This window comes from Takifugu flavidus, chromosome 12, assembly GCF_003711565.1.
Source record: "Takifugu flavidus isolate HTHZ2018 chromosome 12, ASM371156v2, whole genome shotgun sequence".
Classification (NCBI taxonomy): domain Eukaryota; kingdom Metazoa; phylum Chordata; class Actinopteri; order Tetraodontiformes; family Tetraodontidae; genus Takifugu; species Takifugu flavidus.
The window spans coordinates 1654415-1671551 of NC_079531.1; the positions used below are offsets into that span (position 1 = coordinate 1654415).

Genomic DNA, 17137 nt, shown 5'->3' on the forward strand with positions numbered 1-17137 from the left:
GTAAAGTTAAATAAAGACAAATCACATGATGTGAGAACAGGATTTTCCCTGCACTGAGTTGATGATCTACATAAATCTTGCAGATTGATGAAACGTCTGATCTTTGGTTCTGTTTTGCTCTTGTTTTGGCAACAACGAATTCAGGTAATTCAGAATTGGGAGGTAAAACAACGGGGTCTGTAGTTACTATAGGCACACTCATAGTTGTTTTTGTTCACGAGAACCACTCACACCCAGTTTCATCGCCCTTAAACAAAGTGTATTTGAGACTGAGTTCTGTTAAACCAGTATAGGGAGGAGCCCTCGATTCCAGCTGAACCTGTATATGAATTAGAGCACAGGTCAAAGACACGTTAAGACAAATTGATGCTAGAATCCTGTTGTTGTTGTTGTTGCTGTTGTCAGGTTGCAGAGAAATACCAAATGTTTTGATTTTCAGCAGTTCTGAGCTGGTCAGAAACAACATTGTTTTCTTAAAATAATACACTCATCTTTACAAATTATTGTGTTTATTTCGCTTCATATATGTGTTTTTTTTTCTTCTTTCATTTGAAACATCATGACTTGAAACATCAATGGCAATGGCTATAATGTGGTACAAGACACAGAAAAAGAGAAAAAAGTAAACCAAACATACCACAGGACCGTGACGATGCACATTCTTGTAAACATCAAAGAAAAGGATGCAAATATACTCCAGCGAAACTCAATAGGAACATGGTAGGAAAACAAACATGCCAAAAAATGATCATCCCATCTCCTAACGATACGACACAAACAATCGAGTCAATAAATCACCAATAAACACACCAACATCCCGAGCGTTTAGGGTGAAACTGTTGCAATGATGCCGTCAAACATAGAAATGGCCAGTTTAAGGTACGACAGTGAAGGAAAGGGCTGAAGAGGTTCATCATCCCAAAACAAAGGCTCTGCCATCACATGGAGCCACATGTGATGGCAATTCATAGTAGGTTTAGGATGTGTTTTCAAATTAAAAAAATAATAACAATAAATCATGTTGGCATATTCACAGAGCTGGAGTCAAATAATATCATAATATTATGAAAGGACACAAATGCAACGGTGGAAATGTTGATTAACTAGTGCGAGAGAATATAGTGAAGATGTATTATCCACTTTTTACCCGCCACACGGGACATTTGGATTTAAGGAATTTCTTCCTTTTTTTTTAATCAATCTCCTACGCAAAATAAAAGACACAAACGGACATTTCAGTTTACAATTCGACGTGAAACCCATGCTTCCGAACCAGGATGAATATGTTCTGATGGGAACCGAGAGACAAGACTCGATGACAAGGCCATATTTCAAACAGATCGCTACACTTTCCAGCAAGTATAAAAAAATAATCTTTCCATTCCTGCATCCTGAATCAAAAGAAGCCACTTCTGAAGCTGTGGGTTTACATTCTTTTCGCATTCGTGCATCACCAGTGAGCCGCTGCCCCCTGCAGGTAGGACCCAGCGTGGATGGGCTGCTCTGCAACACGTGCCTGACGTCCACCTGTGGGTCTAAAGTGCATCGTGTGCCATTCGTTTCTCCTTTAGTCGTTCTCGGGGGTCATCGGAGGCTTGTCTCTCAGCTCCTGTCATCAGTGAACACATCAGTGGATGGAAGTGAAAGAAGGAACGAGAGGGGGGGGGGGCTGCCTAATCCTGACCGGATCTTCTCCTTCTCCTTCACCTGTGCAACGCTGAGGCACTCTGAGGGTCATGGCTGTCTTTGGCAGTGCCTCTGTGAGTTACTGCCAGGCGGGGACAGGTCCGAGGAGCTCCTCTACATGGCATTCGGGTGCGACGCGTCTTTATCAGCCTGATGCGTTTAAGAAAATCTCCCTTTTATATCTGTGAGGTGAAATCAAGTTTCCCAGAGCTGCTGCTGCTGCACAACTAAGCAACAATAACTTGATTTGCTCTTTGGAGAATAAAGAAACGGCTCTCATGAGTAATTTAACTGCAGTAATTTACCTTGTATATATACTGTATATATAAAAGAACCCATCAGCTTCTCCAAGCAGCAAAAACAAACCTGTAATTAATCTAGCACCTTTGTGATTTATAAAAATTACACATCTTCCTGTCTGTGTGTGACGGAGACAGCGTGTTACCCAGAGCCTCACAGAAGCACTTATTGCTGCAACACATGCAAAGAGCGTGCGTAATAAGCACTGAGACCCCGCCTCGTCCATGTCGTATCGGAGGGGAGTTTACAGACACCTGTGATCCTACTGCAGAAAAATACAGCATGAAAATGCAAACGGAGATTACACATTACAGTACAGAGGAGGATTACACGCGTAAAGCTGAGCAGACAGACACAGGCTACGAGTACAGATTGTCTTCCTGCAGGTGTAAATCAGTGAAAAGTTAACATGTCACCAGCACTGCTTCTGGCATCATGCAGTGCAGCTTATACTATGCAGTGTTTTCTACTGTTAAAAAAAATACCAGCAAACTAAATGGTTTAGTCTTGTTTAAAAATACTGCTGTTTCTTGATTCTTATACAGTTAATGCCCTCAAGGTGAGACCGGGACACACAATTAACCTGCAGCGGCTCACGTAAAAGCACAATAACATCAAGTTGTTGTTTGTTTTTTTTAAAACTACAGATACTCTTAAATGTGCGTCCTGCTCGTCTCTTCTTTGCAACTTCGTTTTCTTCTTTACTGGTAGAAGTTAAAGTAGTATTATCGAGATAATAAATTGAAAGAACCAAGCAAAAGATGAAACTCTCTGGGGAGAATTAGGAGGTCCACTGGTGCTTTTTCCACATGTGTCTGCGTGTGTGTGTGTGTGTGTGTGTCTGCTTGTGTGTGTCTGTGTCATGTTTCTCACAGTGTGTAGTATCAGAGAGGGTGGAAGTGAGTGTCACAGTGGTGTGTAGTCATATTTAACCACAAAGGTTTGCCAGTGGATGTGGGAATGTGGAGCTCGTTGTGGGTGTCTGGCTGCAGATGAGGGCAGGGTGAAGGAACTTCAAGTGTCACTCGTCTCCTTTCCTGCACCCTCTGCAGAGTAGCCTGGACGCTCTGGAGGCTTGTTTTCTTTCAACTTCACCTGTCACTCAGGGTCTAAACGAAGGCCTCCGACTTGCTGTCGTTGATCTTCACGTAGATCTTGGGATCCTCGTCCTGTTCATCTCGGATGCGCTGGAGGCGGCGGCTGTGGCACAGCAGGTAGAGGGGCAGACAGAATCCCATCATGCTCAGCGCCAGCAGACCCACGTTCACCTGAAGGACGCATCGCTGTCAGTCTGGTAGAGACGTTGGATTTAAAATTCGATCATCTACACTGATAGCTCACCCATAGGGGGTCTCCATTCAGGGGTCCCACCATGGCCATGAAGAGGGGTTGTTGGAGCAGGGCGAACAGGGCACTGATGAGGGACTGCATGCCGGTCAGGCTCCCAAACTGGGACGACGGATACCTGTGTGGGAGAAACAACGTTCTTCACAGTGCTCCATAGTTAATGACAACATTAGATTCTTGTTAGAGCTCCTTCTGCACAATGCAGGGAAATGAACTGAAGGAACTCTGACGTCTATATCGCACTTACACAGCAGCATAGAGGCCTCCGACTGCAGAGTGGATGAATCCTCTGACGATAGTGTGCAGAATAAAGGAAAGGATCTAAAGAAAAGGGATTACAAAATCGTACATCTGTAGCAGGAAACGTGACACAACAAGGAGAAAATCAGATTTCATTTTTCCAGCGTAGGACGGATCAAAACAACATGTAATTACTCATGTTTCCAGCAGGCGCCACTAGAGTACAAGAAAATCCGTCCACTCTCAGAACATAATGTACAGTTTTCCCTGTCTGCAGAGCACACACCTGAAGGGGCAGATTAGGGACGATGCACGTCACTCCGAAGCCAACCAGCAGCAGGTTTGTGAAGATGAAGGCTCTGGTGGCGTTGACGATCTTCTGGATCTGTTTGCCCGGGCGGCGGGGCTGGCCTGGCTCCCTGCAGAAGAACAGAGCACAATGATCAGGTTTTGCTCCTTCCTTCCGTCCTGTAGTGTAAATTCACATTTTAGCCGTCACCTCTTGACGCTTTTGTCGTTCTCGTCCTCGCACTCCTTAAGCCTCCAGTCCATGACGTAACCAATCACGGGAGAGGTGACCAGACACAGCAGTTGGAGAACGCCAAAGATGGAAGTGTAGACGCTTACTGGGACACAGACAACAGGGCCGAGTTATCCCGATGTCGTATTTTATAGCCGTACTGAATATAAACGGATGGATTTATTGCATATTTTGATATTAAACATTACAGGATGCACTGCACTTGTAAGTTTTCAGCAGTTAGGCAGTTTTCGGTTTGCATTTATAGTTTATTTTTTTAATTGCACATGCGCCCTTGTTTAGATTTAGACTTGCTCGGGCACCATAGACGCCTGTTTGCACTGTCAAGGCCTAAGCGGGTCAGGTGACCTTTTAAAGTTTAACCTGAAGTCTCTTACCCACTTGCATCTTTTCCACTGCAACAGCAGCATGACGAAAACAATAAAGAGCAAGAAAAGGAAAGACAGAGGTGTGTCAACAAGAAGAAAGCAAAGCAGCAATGATCTACGGCAGCACAAGAGAGCAAGAGCAGGAAACCACACAGACGTGCTCTTTAACGCAGCAGCCACAGTTTCTCATTGGCCTGTATGAGAAGCAGCCCTACCGGTGCTGAGGTCTCCCTCTGTCAGGGACTCCAGGATGGTGTTCATGGCTCCCATGTAGAAGATGAGGCGAAGCTGGGTCACGCACATGGTGATGAGGCTCAACAAGAAAATGGGACTAAAGATGCTCTTCATGAAGGACTGAGCTGCGGAGGGAATAGAAAAAGAGTGGAGCTTTGATTATTTTCCGGATTATGGCAGCATTAACTTGTTTGAAAGACGCCATATGCTGCATGTGCAGACATATTTGTCAGTTTAATCCTTTTTTTTTTCCCACAAACTTAACGCCACCAAACTGTTCCAGAACTTTCTGTCGCTTTTCAGTCTCCCAACTTTGGAAAACCTCTCCATCTAACCAAGTTAAGTCCACTGTTGAGATAGAGAGACGAAATATCCGCGCTCTCCTCTGGGCGCCATGGTAACGTTCCTGGAACCGCATAAAAAGCTAGATGTACTGAAGGGCTTCAGAGGAAGTTAATCATTTATCCAAGCAGTCAATCTCAATGGAAATTGGACGCAAGTGCCCATATGGTGAAGCGCTGGACAAACCAATTAAATGTCAGCGCACAGATGGAGGCAATGAGTTTATTACCCACAACAACAACAAGGGACATCTTCAGCACCAGGTCCAACGTATGTTTTATAATCACGTTTTACTATCAGTTTTACACAAAATGTTTTATTGGCACTTTCTTCCCGTAGAGGAATGTGCATTAGCTAACAAAAAACAAAACATTCTGGTGGATATAAGGCACCGACGGGACAAAACATCGCACATCCAGTGCTGGGAAAAGGTTTTGGAACAGGATTAGAGCTCTACCCTGTGCTGTGAATGCTCATTTGATGATGTAAAGGTTTATTTAGTTTTTGTTTAATACAGCCACACCTTTTGAAATGCAAAAAGAATTTTCCCCAAAAAGTTCACAATAACATTTAAGATGTAAAATATGTAAAACGTGTAAAGTTTTCAGGCCTTTTTCACCCCCAGTTTGATTCCAGCATCAATTTTGAGGCTTAGCTAAATTTTAAATTAGCATGATTACACACAGCCTGTCAGTTCATACAGCTGTGTGAGCTGTGTGTGCACCCTTATACTAATATCATATTTGAGTAATGAGAGTAATGTTTGTGTGTTTGGGGCCTATTAAAGCTCCCGCATAATCATCAAGCTGTTATAAATCCAGCTGCGCGTGTGTGTCTGTGCGTACGCTCTGATTCTTGGCCTTTAAACCACAACAGTACTGCTCCAGGACTCCCTGCCCGCTGGGTGGCTTGACCAAGAATGCAGTTTGGACCAATTCCACGGTCCTTTTGGTTTCAAAGAACAACGATTTCCCGCTGTTGGGAGTCCCTGACCCCGGGGTAAAAGTGTTGGGAGGACACGGGACGGCTTCTATGTGTTGAGTCTATTTGTAGGGCAGATGTAAAGGTGCATTTAAGGAACCGCAGGGATGGACGGGGGGGGGGGGGGGGGTTATGACTAATTAATGTGTGCAGATGTAGCTCAGGTAAACGTTGAGCACAGCTGGAGCTGATTGGTTTCAGTAACTTTAATTGAAGCAATTTTCTTTGAATTCCTCTGGAGAGCCGGCGCCTCGTACTTACTCTCGTCTTTGCTGTTGCACTTCACCTCCAGGTCGGCGGTGGACAGGCACAGGTTGCTGGCCTCCTGCGTGGCCAGATCTTTGGGAGGCTGTTGCTGCTTTATGGAGTTGCCGACGCTGAGGCGGCGGCCCACGGTGGTCACCTGTCGGTAAAACTGCTTCCCCGTAATCTTGTGGTCAAAGCCCAGCCAGCTGAACTTTATCTTCACCCTGACGAGTCAGAAAAAAGAAAGCTAAGCATAAAATGTAGAACACAGAAGTCCAGTCAGCGATGAGGGGAAAAGGGGAAGGAAAGGCTGAATCCACTTTATTCCGCTTAAAGCCTAAAGAGCACCTGGATCTGTGGTATTTCCTGTCTATTGAGCTGCTTTGACCTCCATGCCTTACGCAGGGATTTTAGTGCAGCATGCATGGTACTAGTGCGCAGCAATGACAGCTGGAGGCTACAAATACGTCCCCTGTGTGTTAAAAAGAGAGGGTGCATTCGACATACGTGTAATCCATGTCCTCGGGGGTGGGGAAGGGCTCCAGAGGCCAGTTGATGAAGCAGTTGAGGAAGACGAGGCAGGCGCAGCCAGCCCAGACCATCAGGATAGTGATGAAGGTGGCGCCCAGATCGTAGATCACCTACAGGCAGGCGCGCGTCTTCAATCAATAGTTCATTACAGCGCGTAACAGCAGCGGCGCTGGAACGTTACCTTGATGCCAGGGAAAGTGACGGCCGAGGAGGCGTAGGAGCCGATCATCAGGGCAATGAAGGTCGACCTCAGGTCTCCAAACATGTTGGGGAGCTGCGAGAAGAGCAGAAACAGCGAATTACGCTCCCGCCGATGTCGCTGTGGGGATTAAACAAGCAGGTTTTCGTCCCCCAGCTGCGCGACGGGCCCACAAACTTTATTTTAGGTTGCTGATAACAAAAACACGCAGAGAATTCCCGTCGGCTCCCTCTCCACTCGTTTATCCCGCCGCCGCGCTCACTGCAGGGGTGCAGCTCATTAGGCAGCTGCTCGGACCCTCTCACCCCAGACGGACGTCGCTCCACACACAATTGGACCAAAGGTGAACCTCAGCTAAGGAAATCGCCATGCTAAGACATGCGGAATAACACAATGATCAAACTGCAGCGTTCCTGATGAGCCGGGGGTGGAGGGATGCACCCAAACCTCATGCTTGCATGTGTTTAATTGTTTCTCAACTTAAGGGACAAAAGAGGAATTAATAAATGAAGGGAATTTTACGCAGGACGTCAGACTGAGTGACATCATGGAGGGTCAGATTAGTCACCTTTGGTCCAGACTGTGGAAAACAGAAGACTAAAACTCCGGCTTCAGCAGATTTGCTGACACAACTCAAAGCCCTGATGTCGAGTCAGTTTTCCTGCTTCCTCCTGCTCGTCGAGTCATCGAGTGCAATTATGAGACCATTTGAGGCAAAAAGGGAATCATGTGAGTGACCGAACGGCACAGCGGGAGAAACGCCCGCGTGTGCACCATCATGTCCTGACAAGTACAGCAAAACACCTGTTTTTCTGCTGATACCCGACGCGATAAAGAGCCGTAGTTCACAAGTGTGACTCACACGTCAGCTGACTGCGACACCACTTCCCAAAAAAAACCAAGTCACAAACCAGTTTGTTGGGATTAAGCTGATACGGGGTGTTTTTCCAGAGCCTGATTTAAAAACGCATCAGTCAGACAGACTGTTGAGTGACTGACACGGAACACTGGACACGCCGTCAGTGCCTCAGCACTGCAAACACACTTTTACCTCAGTGAGCTTTTGGTCTGAAGGTGTGTCACAAAAACAGGTCGCAAGGACTTTCAAAGTCTTTGGTATCATCACATGACAACTTGACCATATGCTAAAGCTATTATTAGCATGCCATAGCCACGACGAAACCCTGCATTTATCTTAAATTTCATCAACCACCTGAGGCTGATTCAAGCGATAAACAAAGTGCACGACGCAGAATGAGAGGTGGAAAGGTTTGGATCGGCTGTATCATAGAATTTTACACTTCATGATAATTGTGAGGAAACACCCATATAAAATTAAATTTGCGGCCGAATATAATATCGATTTCCTCCGCTAAGTTTTGTTATAGCACCATAGTCACAGTGAGCGAGTTCACACACACACGCACACACACACCTACACACACACAGTAAACAGGATCAGTGTTCATGGCCTATTTCCATTTTCGGAGCAGTGAGCCAGAGACGAGAGATCAGAGTTCTGATAGCAGGGATCGGTTAGAGGCAGATGCTGGACCTTTTTTTTTCTGGACGCAGGTTAATCAGGTGGACGTGCGCATTTGGGGGGTTTGTTTGAACAGTCTCCAGGTAACTGAGTGTTCCTATACAATCTCCCCTGTTTTTGGTGAGTCAGGAGCAACCGAACAAGCGGAACAAAGACGGTGGAGATTCTTATTTGTTAGATGTCCTTCTTCCCGGCATCAACATTCCGAGTGCTGCCACCTCTGCCAAACTGTCACAGAGGGAAGTGGAGTACCTTTATGTGTTGTTTTCTTTTAAATTTGGCAATAAAAGCAAAGGGTCTTCACAAGGGTGAGCCCCATAAACTCCATCCAATAGCAGCGGGCCCACAAGCTTTGCTAGTTTGTTAGTCAGGGTATCAGACTCCTGCAGGTCAGGGGACAGTTTAGAGCTCCAGCTTTTATCTTTCCTGCAGGTGCACGTCGGGAAAGGAAAATTATGCAGACGCCGTCAAAGATTTTGATGAAAGATCGTGAAACAGAAGCACATCCGCAGCGGTTCACAGTTTTGCTTCTGTTCGCTGAAACTTCCAGTTTAGCACAACGCTGTGTTGAGTGACGACGAAGTGAGCGTACCGTCGGCCGCTCTGCCAGAGAAGAGGAAACCAAAGCGAGGCGTTTAGAAGGAAAGGACAGAGAAATGAAAGGAGGAACAAAGTGTGCTGTACAGAGTGGGAAACCGGCTCTGACCGGTACGGTGCTGACAGAGGATAACATCCATCATAAAGAGCAGAGGAGTGGGCCCTAACATTAGCAAACAGCCGGCTGCATACCTACATCGCCCTGATGTCAACATTTGCTAGTTCCTCAAACAGGCAGGGTGCAGGGCAGCGCTGGATAAGCGGGTCGCATGTGTCATGCTGGCATGAAAAGAAGCAAATTTTGGTTCTGGAACAGGCGGAGTGGTTTCTGAGGGTGTTTCAAGACCCCCCGCTGAGCCTGGACAGAAGTCACAGGAGTCTCCACCACAAAATAAACTTGGTAAACCACCTGGAACGAAAACCGTCACAGGAGAAGCAGCCCCCACGGTCTGACATGTCTGTCTGATCACGTGCAGTAAACAAGGGCGTACTTCCTCCCCCCCTCCCACATTCTCACTGTTTTCACCAAGCAAAAAACCTCTTTGCTGCCACTCGGTCACATCACAGCAAAACAGCTGAATAAAAGTGGAAAAATGAGTCAATAAGGTCCTGATTTAAAGTTTACTTGAGGGGTGTTTTTATGCAATAAATGTGTCCCTGACAGGAACATGTTTGTTTCTGCTTCATGGATGTTTCCCTCTGGAACAAGATGTGCGGAATGTCTGGATTTATCAGCCGAAACCATCAAAGTGATGAGATTATGGCCCCGTTTTACTGAAGGGGGGAAGAGAGGAAAAAAGGACGTTAACAGCAGAGAGACCCGGACTAAAATTAGACGAGGGCAACAGACAGAAGTTCTGCTGGCGTGCAGCCAGGACCCGGAGGGGGCTGCAGCACAAGGACCGAGAGGAGGAGCTCCAAGAAGAGAGGTCTGTTTGGAACGGTTCTTAAAAAACGGTGTAAAGATGAACTGTAAGATGAAACCGACGAGGTGAGGAAAAGAGAAAGCAAGTAAACTGGCCTCCCCCTTAATTCCTTGACTCAGCTCCTTGTTTGTCATATCTGGTACAGCATGTGCTCGGTGGTGAAAGGAGAGAATGAAAAACAAGAACGGGGAGGTGGGGGGGGGGGGGGGGGCGTTAGGCTTATCAGAAGTGGCAACAAAGAAATGCAAACGTCCCTTTTTTTTTGAGTGAGTTCATGACAAACATGTGGGCGCAGCAGCCTCGAAAATGCAAAGGAGAAGAAAGACAGTTGTGCAACACCGTCATCAAGCATCAAACCAGGAGGAAAACTCCAAACAAGGGTTCTTCTTTTTACTCTCTGAGGGATCCCCCCCCCCCACCACACCCTTAAAATGGTACTATAAGACCAATGTTTGCCCACCTCTGGAGCCACTCCAGCCGGGTACATAGGTTAAAAGCCCCCCCCCCCCCCCCCCAGATTGCACACAACAGTTGACAGACGTAATGTGACTGTTTTTACAGTCTGCAGGTGTGGTTAGAACGAGCAGCTGAAACCAGAGAAGACAAAAACAGCCAGAAAGAGAAGTCAGGGGAGGGGCGCTGAAACCGGCAGCAACAGGCAGAACAGTGTGTGCGTGTGTGTGTGTGTGTGTGTGTGTCAGGGTCCCTGTAGCCACTCTGACTTGGAAACAGCAAGGCATGGGTGGAGACACGCACACAGAAGGAAAAAAACACACACATTTCCTCTGCTGCTGTTTCCTGTCTCCTCAGCCCGTCTCCGCTCTCAGAGCCTCTCTTGCTAGAATCGACGGACTCTTCGGGCCATAAATGACACCGTTTAAAGTACGGAGGCTCCCCTCGGTGCTTATTCCATTTTTTACAGAGCTGGATGCATCTGAAATAGTAATGAGGAGAGGGAGCAGCGGTGCAGAGTTCTGGCCCCCCTCACGTGGCGTCCCCTGTGGTGTGGTGCTGATGACATCATCCGGACCACGGGTGCTTCCTTATCTACTCTGTTGATCTCTCCTCTCACCATCGCTTCTCATCTTTCTCCATCTTGTCACACCGTCTCTAACTCCCCGACACAATCGTGTCCTGTGCTCTGTCTCACTTTGCTCCCGCCCCCCACGCATTTTAATTTGAACACTTTTGTCTCTCCTGGTTTACTTTAACGGGAATTCTACTAAATTAATGGTGATGAATCATTCAAAGAAATAACCTCATGGTTCCAATACATCCCACAATGTTCTAAGATTCCTGGCTATAGCTGAAAATACCTAAATATACCAAATGGAAATTAAACTGTTTACAACAGAATCAAATATATTTCAAAATCTGCTATCAACCATCTAAGACTGATGCTAAGCTAATGCTAACAACTTGCATTCTTGCTCGTCAGATTTTCCTGCCAAATCTCTCATTCTGGGGTATCTGATCTCAGTCCTGAACCTTGGAGCGCTGAAATCTGAAAACAAACATTAGGACTGTTCATACTTACTGTCAGAGACGTGAAGGTCATGCACATGCCTCCAAAACCGTTCATCGCCAAAGCAAAGAAGATCAGGATGGACAGATCTGAAGGACAAAATCTCAATTAATTGGTGCGGAGAGATCCGTGCGCTGAACCGGTCGATCAAATTCTCCTTCTCGATACGTGATTCTAGCGTAGCGGAGTGAGGACGCTTACTGTTGGGGTCACTGGCACCGTAGGCGATGAGGAGGCAGGAGAAGGCGAAGCAGGCACTGGGGAGACAGAGCACTGAGGTGAGGAAGGCAGGTCCACCATCATCACCCATCAGCACCAGGGATTTCCTCTTACCTGCCAAGGAGGCGGAGCTTCCGCGGGCCGTATTTATCCATGACGATGCCCATGGGCAGGGTGATGGCAGACAGCAGGAAGGAACCCACGGTGAAGGCCAGGTTCAGCATCTCGTCCTGGTCCTTACAGATGGGCCAGTTGTTCATCTCCAAGTACTCCTCGGCGTCGACTTCGGAGGCGTTCGAGGCGTTGAGGCCGGAAGAGTTCGCTGAATGGCGGCAAAGAGACCGTTTGAGGACCTCGGTCAAGGGCGACACTTGCCAACACTCGATACTTCTCAAAAACAAGTCGTGATTCACTTTATTAAATACCCACATTCATCAAAGCTTTAGACTGGTCATGATCATTTAATGAACGCCCACGACCGAGCTGCCGACCTTGCCTCGTTCAAGGTCAAGTAAACAAGCCGCCGGAAAAAATAAGAGCTCAAGCCAGTCGTCACCAGACTCCGGTTTAGGGTGCAGGGGAATTCTCCGTACCAGTGTTGAATCATTGGTAAACAGTGCACTGGGTTCACGTGGACTATTTTGGTCGCTCCGCTTTAGTTCCAGTGAGTGAAACTCTCCCGGTCCTGACAGGCACGAGGCGAAGAGGAGCGCTCGTGCGGGGGGAGGGGGGGGGGGGGGGCACACGGCTCGCCGCTCACCTTGACTTGTTTTGTAAAGACGATGACAGACGCAACAGTCAGCAACATGTTTGACGTCTGGGCGAGCGGCTAAAACCTGAGTCATCGGAGCGTGTTGGTTTCATCAACAGCTCCAGTCTGCAGCTTCCCAGAAATCAGCTGTTGCACCATCTTCTCTTAGAGAATTTGGCTGAGAAGGAGGAGGGAATAGAGGGCTGCTGACGCAACACCTTGAACTCTGGGAAGAATTTGACAACAACAGGAAGCGGGAATGCTAATGCATCCCGGTGAAGAACGCATCTGTATGTGGGTCAAAGGTGGCGTGGGACGGAGGCTGTAACCATGACAGTGCAGGATTTCCTCCACGGCGGCTTCATCTGGTTAATAGATGCTAAAATGCTAAAGCTAAAAATGAGGCTTGCCCAGGATCCCCGGGGGCCCGGGTGGCGTTTGGAGTGCGCTGGAACAGCGACTGTTGAACTCAAACAAGGCTGCGGCGTCTGTCCGCTTCAGCAGACGACTAATCGAATGACCGCAGCGAACCCGAGTCAATAAAGGAAGAGCCCTGACCACACACACACACACACACACCACACCCACACACACACACACCATATCTTTTTTTTAAAGATTCCTTATGATGACTCGCCAGAACCAATCAGCGCCAACACCATTTGTTGCGGCCGTGTTTTTTTAATACGCCTGCTCATCCAGATGATGTCAAATGGCCTCACCTACACATTCAGTAGGTTTAATGATCACCAGGGATTCTTAGCAGCCTGTTGGTTTCACAGTGGTGTCTCTGTGTGTAGGTTACACCCAGACGCCCGACACGCTCCGATATTAAACGAGAGCATGATCGCAGGGATGTTAGGAGGAATAAAGCCTCCTCAGTGGTGGTATCAGTTACTCGTTATTGGACTCATTATAAGACTCCGATCCTGCTGATTACAAGCGGTTTATGTAAACACCGATCAGCTTTTAAATAATTGAAATGACTGAGTGAGCTTAGTCAAATCAGCAGGGCTGTCCAGCTATTACATTTGGGAGGCCTTTTTGGTGTTGGGGTTCTGAGCCATCACTTCTGAGAGGGAAAGATGACGCTCGTATTGGGATATTATTGAAATGAGATTTTTCTTTGACAATGACGGGGTCTCCGATGGGGTCTGGTGATTTGTTTGAGAGGGATGAAAACACTGAAAGGCTTCTTATCCAAAATGAATCAAGTGAGCCTTTCATCACTCCTCCCTTGTAAGGAATAAAGAGATGCACACAGACACAATCAAGGGATGAAAGGGACAGTCAGAAAACCATGATAATCACCGTGGAGAAGGGACAGATGCATAACTGAACAATTCATGGTCGCTCGTTCCTGCTGTCACTCGCACGTTGAATTTTTCCCTTGAGGAAATCCAACTGTTGGATCAATTGTTGGGTGTGTTTGTTAATATGCAAGCAGCCTGTCCTCAGACGTCACACTTAAGAGCACAGAGGCCATAAACTGCCAATAATTTATCACAGCCCTGCAGGGAAAACCATCTCTGGGTGTATCAAACAAGAGCTTCTTATCTTATCTACTTCCTGTTTGAATTGATTAAATCAAGGCCATATGTTGCGGATCTTTTAAAATAATATTGGAATAACATTACAAGGTAAATCTGCCCAAAATGAGCCAAACTGTTGAAGAAGAATGACTCCATGGGTGGCGGAATCAACTCACCTGGTCCTTTACACAGGTACGAGTAGAAGCCCTCGGATTTGAGCATGATGAGCAGGGAACCCCAGCCCAGCAGCACAGCGGAGAAAAGCAGGTTTTCAATGACCGCTGTCACCGCCATCCACCAGCGGCGGGAGAAGGCTGTGGCCAGCGTGGGCGCCATCTTTGCTGGGTCAGAATCGGCACGTTGCTGGCCTGGCTGGAGGATGAGGGGGGCTGCTGCCTGGAGCCTGGAATTCAGCAGCAGTGAGAGAATTAGCATATTAAATTAAGATTAAAGTTCATCATGTGACCTTCCTGGGAGCATTCTGAATGTTTGGGCACCTTTGGTTTATTTAGAATAGTTGCCATTTGTTTGTCTTTGTTTATTTGCTAAGCTGCAGTTTTTAAAAAACAAAAAAACAGCCCAACAAAATTCGTGTGTAACCTTTAATTAAACCCCAGTACTGTGTTAGAGTTCTGCAGGAAGATAGAAAACAGATAACAGCTGAGGCCTCAAACGTGCCCAACTCTTTATTTAAATATTTAGTAGCCCCGCCCATCAGCAGATGTGATTGGTCGGAGGGTTTCCCTGCTCTTCTCCCATTGGCTGCTGGTGACATCGCTCGTGAGGCAGCTGCACGTGAGGACGAAGTTACCTTCAGACCCACGCGAAGGACCACTATACTGGGGCATTTAAAGGTTAAATACGAGTTTGGAAAAAAATGTTTTTGAGAAGTGTGAATTCTGGCGTTGTACGTTTAGGCTAGACTAGAGGGATTGATTCTCAAATTTAGCAACTTTATTCATTATCTGAAGTTCATGACACGATTGCCTCATGGGCTGATGGCAAATAAATACATCAGCTGAACTGTGAGGATCTCCGAATTTTCTTCCCTGATCTGCACCGATCAGACGTGTGTGTTGTCAGAAAACACATCTGCACTTGAACGCAACAGAAGCGGTTCGGTTCTCAGGTACCTCCTCAGTCATTGATATAATGACAGTTAATGTCTAAAAGTGTCTTAAACTGTCATAAAAAGGCTCGCATGAATGCACAACACAATCCATAACAACAATACAGAACATTTTCAAATGGGTGTTCCTTTGTTAGTTACATTATTGTGCAACATAAATGCCAGTTCATTAAAGAATATTGCTTTATTGTGCAACTTGGAACAAAGAAGTCGAGAGAAGCGGGGAACAATAAATATACTGCGGTGAATGAAAGACCTGGAACTGGTCTGAACTGGACTGAAATCATCCGCAAAATATACCCCCCCTCCAATCTGCATCAACAACCCCGCCTCCTCCTCTTCCTCCTTCTCTCACAGAGTCAAGATGGCCAAAACTAAATAACTGTATTCCGCATTTTAAATAAAAGTCCTCTCCTGACCGCTGGAGACATTTTAACGGAGGGAATTAATTTGACTTCTGTTAGGGCATAAAAGGAAAATATAAGTATTCATTCAATCCATGTAAAAAAATAGAATGATAACGGACGCCTGTATTTTAAAATGCCAACGTTCGGTGCTTTTATTTTGAAATCAATGCCTTTCTTTTTCCGGAACAGAGCGGCTGATTTTCGGTGCTTTTACGCGCATCTCGACAAGAGGCGCTCAGCTGTTCGGTATCAACAGACCGCGGAATTACCGTCATGTTTCTGAAACAAAGACAGTTCATTTAGAGCGGACCGGGAAGACAAAGACTCCAGATTTAACAGCCTAGACTTTAATCTGACGCCTCACGTCTGATTTCCGTAATCTAGCGCGATTTAGAAGGAATTTTAATGATAACTTTTACGCAGTGCTGGAAACATTCCGTAGCCTACTTTGGTCATCGGGCGAACGCAATAAAACCCGCATTCGTACCCGATGAAATCCTCTCACGCGTGATTTGGGTTTGAATATTATGGTATCCATAAAACACTCCAGTAATCGGAATGACTAATTCTGTAAAAACGCCTGCAAGTTAAAACAGTTGTGCAACCCGCATCCGTTTCATCTCTGCAGCCAAGTGAACAAAGAAGAAACCGCTCGGAAGGGCACGAAAAACGCACGGATCAGGCGCGATAACGGCCCCCGTCATGATGGGATGCTCATTTCTTGTGCGAACGGCAGCCAGAACATGAGTCAGCTTCCCCGGGCCGGAGCATCTCCGGCGCGCAGACCTACCTGCGCCTGTGGATTGAGGGGACGATGGTCGCCTGCGTCCTCAGTCAAAGCCGCCTCTGCAGCCCCAGATGTTCCCCGACGACAAAACACCACGGAGCGGTGGAAATCTCACACACAGGACTCTTTGCTTTCTCTGAAACGACACTTTTCCTCTCATCCCTCATTGCTACAGCTTTATAGCGGCACCCAGACGTGCACAAACAACGGTGCCACCCTATTGGCTCCCGCAGCAGATAGAGACGTCGGGAGCCAATCAGAGCGCTGTAATATTACATGTGCGTTATTTCTCAATGCAGAATTTTTCTCGGGGGACCAGTCCAAGTGTTTGAAGTTAGACTGGTGGAGACAAAAACAAACACGGGAGGACATTTAATCACGTTGCCCTCGTCTTGTCTGCATTGTTGTTTTTTTTAAAAAACTGATTTGTTAAATCTTATAAGGAAATAAAACCAGGATTTATTATGTCAAACTTTTGATTTGTTTCAGTTTTTTAATGACGTCAAAGCTCAGATTTTATGATAGCTTTGACAAATGACATTAAACGTCTTTATATATTGGAAGATTTATGGTTTAGAGTACACAAAGGCTGTAAAAACTTCCACCAGAGTGTATTGAGACGGTGTTCTTTAAACAATAGAGCAGAGAAAAACACTTAAAGCCTGGAGGGGCGGAAATATTCGCACCAATGGCGACATCTGGTGGC

General features: G+C 46.6%; 1 protein-coding gene and 2 long non-coding RNA genes across 4 annotated transcripts; 1 reads left to right on the plus strand and 2 right to left on the minus strand.

Annotated features, from left to right (window-relative positions):
* Positions 1–492: 492 nt before the first annotated feature.
* Positions 493–16575, minus strand: LOC130534608 (large neutral amino acids transporter small subunit 4-like). 2 transcript variants are annotated; one of them, XM_057048929.1, is made up of 15 exons: positions 16435–16575; positions 14285–14511; positions 11940–12147; positions 11808–11863; positions 11619–11695; positions 6998–7090; positions 6793–6926; positions 6301–6509; positions 4698–4841; positions 4492–4509; positions 4073–4199; positions 3860–3992; positions 3581–3654; positions 3328–3451; positions 493–3254 (listed from the first exon to the last, which is right to left on the minus strand). In XM_057048929.1, the coding sequence occupies exons 2-15, from the start codon at positions 14442–14444 to the stop codon at positions 3096–3098; spliced, it is 1716 nt and encodes a 571-aa protein (XP_056904909.1). In that variant the 5' UTR covers positions 14445–14511; positions 16435–16575; the 3' UTR covers positions 493–3095. The 2 variants fall into 2 exon arrangements, with proteins under 2 accessions (XP_056904909.1, XP_056904910.1); XM_057048930.1 differs by lacking the exon at positions 4492–4509.
* Positions 7246–11612, minus strand: LOC130534670 (uncharacterized). Its single transcript, XR_008952935.1, has 2 exons — positions 9352–11612; positions 7246–9161 (listed from the first exon to the last, which is right to left on the minus strand). It is a non-coding gene; the product is annotated as an uncharacterized LOC130534670 (long non-coding RNA).
* LOC130534672 (uncharacterized) lies at positions 9944–16903 on the plus strand. Its single transcript, XR_008952937.1, has 2 exons — positions 9944–10084; positions 16273–16903. It is a non-coding gene; the product is annotated as an uncharacterized LOC130534672 (long non-coding RNA).
* Positions 16904–17137: the final 234 nt, after the last annotated feature.